Source organism: Simochromis diagramma, unplaced genomic scaffold (genome assembly GCF_900408965.1).
Source record: "Simochromis diagramma unplaced genomic scaffold, fSimDia1.1 OVJJ01000150.1, whole genome shotgun sequence".
NCBI lineage: Eukaryota > Metazoa > Chordata > Actinopteri > Cichliformes > Cichlidae > Simochromis > Simochromis diagramma.
Window position 1 is genome coordinate 1121783 of NW_024387083.1, and position 5966 is coordinate 1127748.

At 41.4% G+C, this 5966-nt stretch overlaps 1 protein-coding gene across 1 annotated transcript; it reads left to right on the plus strand.

Moving 5' to 3' along the window:
- Positions 1–1450: 1450 nt before the first annotated feature.
- On the plus strand, positions 1451–5064 carry mchr1b (melanin-concentrating hormone receptor 1b). Its single transcript, XM_040045808.1, is given in 3 exon segments — positions 1451–2813; positions 3006–3571; positions 3573–5064. Coding segments are annotated over 3 exon segments (1092 nt in total). The 5' UTR covers positions 1451–2749; the 3' UTR covers positions 4035–5064.
- The last annotated feature ends 902 nt before the right edge of the window (positions 5065–5966 follow it).

The following is a 5966-nucleotide window of genomic DNA, read 5'->3' on the forward strand; positions in this document are numbered from 1 at the left end:
GTTTATGACGCTTATTTCCGCTTCCTTCCAAAGAACTGGGAAGATCTGCCTCCGTGTACGTAAGCTCCTCCCTGCTAGTCTTTTTCAGTGTTAAGGAAAATTAATTTTCGCAGAGACATACTAGTTGTTAAGATTCACTCACTCTAAATCGTTCAATTTCTTTTTTTTTTTATCAACAGCTAAATAGCACCTATTTGTACCACGTGACTAAGGCACTGAGATCAGTTTAGCCAAGATAACTTTTAAATAATCCGGCTTAACTAAACCTAACGTCAGCAATTACACCAGCTAATCACGTGAAAATGGCACTCTGAAAGGTTATCCAAGAGGCAGTGACACCACAGCATGGGCAGAACCAAACTGTTTTCATAATCCTCAAAAGAAGAACAAACTATAACATGGAGAGAAAAAGAGGAAATAAAATATGTAATCCAAGATGAAAGAAACTCAGCTGCAATTAAAGAAAGGAAAACTGGCAAAAGATGACAACTGTGCAAGCCAGTATTATCACTAACATCACTACCTGTGAACAGATTGGACTTAATGGATTCAGCTGCTTCTACTGAAAGAAAAGCTATAGGAAATGTCAGTAAACTTGTCCACAAGGAATCCATGTGACTACATGATAGCCAGGCTGCAGTTTGTGAGATTAGGCAGAGCTTTGTCTGATTTGGTGACGGTATAGTAGCTCTACAGGAGACTCTGCTGTCTCCATTTCCGATGGCTCTTTCCTGTTGAAGCTGAGATCCTTCAATGTATGCAGCAAAAATGATGACCACCTTCTCTAACACTGATTCAGCTCCACTGCCACATGCTATCACAATATATCTGACAGAGAGGCATCTACCAGATAATATTATCATTATCATTAATATATTCTTATTCACCATCTCAGTTGTGTAACAAACGAATACTCCCAAAACGGGATAAAGATTTATCATCATCATCATATCTTGTCATATGTTTATCCTTATTCTTTGAGCTAAAATCTTGTGGTGTCTAATGATCGTGAGATGCCAAAAAAATCATAATTGTGGTGAATAGAAGGCATTTAAGGTCAACAAGCCTGCAATACTTTAGGACTCTCATGTAGAATTGATTGGTTATAAAAAGCTTGCAGGCAGCAAAAAAATAAAACAAGCGATAAAGTCCCTTATTATTGATCCTAATGGAAAGCTAGAAATTTGAGACCATCTCACTGTCAACTCAGAGAGACCTGATTGGTTAGTAGGCTTTGGATTTGTAAGTGTTGATCTGTTATCTTGAACATAACCTGCTCCAATGAGTGAATGACCTTTATGGCCCTGAAAACTTGTGATGTTGTCTCATGTTGTCTCGAGTCTCTCTTTCAGTCACAGGCAAGCTGCAGGATGGCTATGCATTAATTCATTCACAAACTTTCATTGAGATTTTCAGCTGTGTGTCCTGGCTTAACCTTATAGCTTGGTCATCTTCTAGTTTACTTTAAACCGCCTACCTGATTGTCAACACCATATCTGACAAGACAAAAGGACTGCCAAATATGTAAAGGCAGAGAAGTGAACATGTTCACTGTAAACTAAACATTTACCAACGCCACACCCTAGTTCGTTCCCCCTTGCCACAAAACTGTCACCCATATCTATCATTATCCTACAAACTACAATTAACTACTATCACTGTTAACTATAGCCACATACATAACACATTTCTCACTTAGATGCATTTATGTCCATCTGATTCAGTCTGAAATGGGAAATTAAGAACACAGATTCATGCATTTTAGCTGCAGTGTAATAAATTAGTCTACTAGGTTAAAGTAGGACACATTAGAGAACGCAGGAATGCAAATTTCTCAATATTATGTTCAAGGATCCATATGGCTTCGGCCATAAAATACGATATGTATAAACGCCATCTCATAAAGCTTTACTTGGCTAATTGCTGGAATATTTGGTCTTCTGTTTTCCTGTTTTCATTTCTTGCACATCTGCTTTTAATCCTGGCCTTTGACAGCAGAGGTATTAAAACCTTGACAATGCTGCCACCTAGTGGGAATAAACAAAAATGGGTTCTTTCTGTCTTTAACCACGCAAGGGTTGCTACCAGAAGTACTTAGCCATATGTTAATACCGCACAGCTGAGATAAGAAATGTGCATATCTTTTCCAAATATTACACAGCAAACAATATGGAGAGTGACACTGTTCAGTTGGACAATTAATTAGACTGTTTATAACAGATAACCTATCGTGTGACCTCCATCATAACGGCATGGTGAATGATAAAGCTATTTGGTCGGACGGCTAACGCTTTTTAAAAGAAAATAAGGTGGAATGAAGCGAGGATATCGTCCATTAGGTATTCACTCAAGAATGACTTCCAGTATTACTCACACTGGCGGCGGAAAGTATAGCTCACAGCTGTTCAGTGGGTGACGACACAAACTTAGAAATAAGAATGATGATTTTTTTAAGGGTCTCCGAGTTGCGGAGTACTTTATCTCGCTGTTGCCAAATACCAGACTCAGAGCTGACGCGAGCGCGCGCGTTTTATCTGTCGCGTGCCTGCTGAAGTGTCTTGGACGACAAAAACATGCGCGCGCGGCTGAACCTCTGCTATCAAAGCCATAAAGCAACAGTTTAAGCTGGATTTTTGTATGTATATGTATATTTAAAATATGCGTATTTTCTCAAGCTCATCTATCTTCTTTGCCTTAAACTGATATATAAGTTATTTTAGAGTATATTCGTATTATTCTTCGAGATTGGATGGAGGACTACATTATGAATTCATCTTCTTCGTACCTCAGCTCACCTGACAATCTGGAAAAAGGTAAGCTTTTCTTCTTCTCGTTTTTCTGTTGAATTGGGCACATGCATAGAGATTTATCACCAGAGATGAAATATTATGTTGTTCATTTTCATGCAAAAAGTAGTTATTGAGACTTTGAAAACAAATGAATGAAAAAAAGTTATAAGGAAAGAAAGCTGATGGAGAACATTCTGTTTTTGTCCTTTCTACCAGATCATGAGCAGTACAACAATGTGCTCATGCCCAGCATCTTTGGTGTTATTTGTTTCTTTGGGATCACTGGGAACTGCATTCTCATTTACACCATTGTGAAGAAGACCAAGTTCTGCTCTCATCCATCAGTGCCAGACATATTTATCTTCAGCTTGTCCATCGCAGACCTCCTCTTTCTCCTTGGCATGCCTTTTCTCATTCACCAGCTCGTGGGCAATGGCTCCTGGTGCTTCGGTGGCACCATGTGCACTGTCATCACAGCGCTTGATTCCAACAGCCAGATCGTCAGCACGTACATTCTGACTGTCATGACTCTGGACCGCTACTTGGCAACAGTCCACCCCATCCGCTTCAAACACGTTCGAACCCCCTTTGTGGCAGGGGCGGCAGTGGCGCTGGTGTGGGTGTTTTCTCTGGTCTCCATTACTCCGGTCTGGATGTACACTGGACTCATGGGTCTCAAGGACGGCTCGGTCGGCTGCGCCCTCCTGCTCCCAAACCCGGCCACAGATACATACTGGTTCACCCTGTACCAGTTCTTCTTGGGCTTTGCTCTTCCTTTAGTAGGTCATTTGCAGTGTCTTCTTCAAGATTCTTCAAAATATGTCAGCCACAGTTGCTCCACTACCCCAGCGCAGCCTCAGGGTGCGTACAAGAAAGGTGACCCGCGTGGCAGTGGCCATTTGCCTGGCCTTCTTCTTATGCTGGGCCCCTTATTATATCCTCCAGCTGGCCCACCTGGGAGTACAGCGGCCCAGCTTTGCTTTCCTGTATGTCTACAACATCGCCATCAGCCTGGGCTATGCCAACAGCTGCATCAACCCTTTCATCTACATTGTGTTGAGCGAAACATTCAAGAGGCAGTTCATTGTAGCTATTCGGCCACCCCACAGAGGCTTCAGAGTCGCCCCTGCTCAGGCTGAAGGCTTGAGTTTGAGGGTTGCGCCAGAGAGCTCTCATCCATCCCGCTCGCAGTCATCACGGGAACTGCTCCAAAACATGCTGCCCGTCACCGTGGCTGTGCACTGAGATTGACAGTTATCTGGCCACCCCGACCACTGCTAACTGCCACCCCCAGCAACGAGCCATCTGCCAGTACAGATGTCTCTCTTTTTTCTTTCCCTCCTCGGAAAGCACCCGCTGTTCACATCAACATGTGACAAGAGGAGGAATTTCTATGCCACACACACACTGCGTTAATGTACCAAGTGGTGATATTACCGGTGAAGTTTGGAGACGTGTTTATGTTTGTTGTGAGGAATTAATGTATCAACTCTAGTCGTCATATTTTTAAAGAATGAGAATGAAAAAAGGAACAATAGGCAACTTGCAGCTGACATGTGCCATTTAAAAAAAAATCTGACTTTGTTTAAACTATTCTTGATTTATCAGTATGGTATCTGTGTAAAGGTTTGATGTAAAGCCAACTTCATCACACAGCTGCGTTGTACTTAATGTGTCTTAAATTACTACATCGTGGTAGCAGAAAAGTGCAGATTTGTCACTGTTTTGTGGTGTGCACTGTAAGTTTATCAATGTTGTGGTGGAGAAGAAAAAGCATGTGAGCACATTTAACACATTTTAAAGTTCAAGCCAGCTGCACCATTAAAGAATAGCACACACGGCTGAGGGCAGATTATGCACTAATGAGACAGTATGCAAAAAACCCCTCTAGTAACACTTGGAGGATGAGCTACTCCTCTCATGCAATCACCGAGGACAGACTGCACGCCTTCACTGGCAAAGACAAAGGATTTGCAGACTTAGTACTGATCTTCTCTTTGTGTGTGCTTGAATGTCATTATTCATGCATCTCCAAATGTCATTCTGCTGTACCTTGGTGACTGTGTGACTTTTTTTTTGGAGGCATTTGTTTCCACGCTGGCTTTGGAGACTCTCACTGTGAATTGGCTGTTGCCGTGTGCAGCCTGTCTTACTGTAACTGTAACTCTTACCTGCTACTGGAAAACTGTGTTTACTGTGCCTACTGTGAAAGCTCTTGTCTCACCCAGTGGGTGGGTTTGTTTTACTCTAATCAATAATAAAATGTGTGTGTGAATTTGTCAGTGTGTGATGGATTTTTGTCTTCAAAGGCTCGCATTTTGCACCGTAAAATCAGACAGGACATCTTGATTGCAGCTTTTTTTTCTTTTAAACAGATCTTGCGATTCTCTAAATATAAGGGTGAGTGAAATGTGGATTTCATTTTCAGTTTCTCACTTCAATGGTTTGAAACATCATCTAATTATCAGTAGTGAAACATCAGAAGTAAAATGTTAGTTTTGATGAGATTTATTCAGCCAAACTGCAGCTGAAATTAACAGAAACTGTAACAAAACATCTTTATTGTTTTGATCCTCGATGGCATAGGAAACAAAGTAATGAAGTAATATAAAAAAAGTAAAAGAGTAAATGATTATGATAATATATACTTGGTGGACTCTTTATTAGGTACACCCTCTCTTGTCTTCAGAGCTAAATTCACTCAGAGGTTTTGGTCCATCTCGACATGATGTGAATACCCCATTCTAACACATAACAAAGGTGACTGCAGAGGCTATTTGAGTTCAGTACAAGTTCAAGAAACCGATTTGTGATGATCTGAGCTTTTTTGACATTGTGTGTTATTTTCCTGGAAACAGCCATCAGATGATCGTCACACCGTGGTCATAAAGGTATGGACATGATCAGCAACAATACTCAGGCGGGCTGTGGAGTTCTCTCCCAAACCACTAAAACTTTGATCCGGGGCAGGATGGATTCTTCCTTTCATACTGTTTAAATCAAATTGTGACCCAGCCCCATCAGAACAGGAAACGTTTTTGGTGAGCATGCCTAAACTTTAGCCTCTGTTTCCTGTTTCTCCTGCAATCAGAGTTTGACCCATTGTGCGTTCACAAATGCCACACTCAAAGTCACTTGAACACCTTTCTTCCTCATTCCGATGCTCAGTTTGAACTC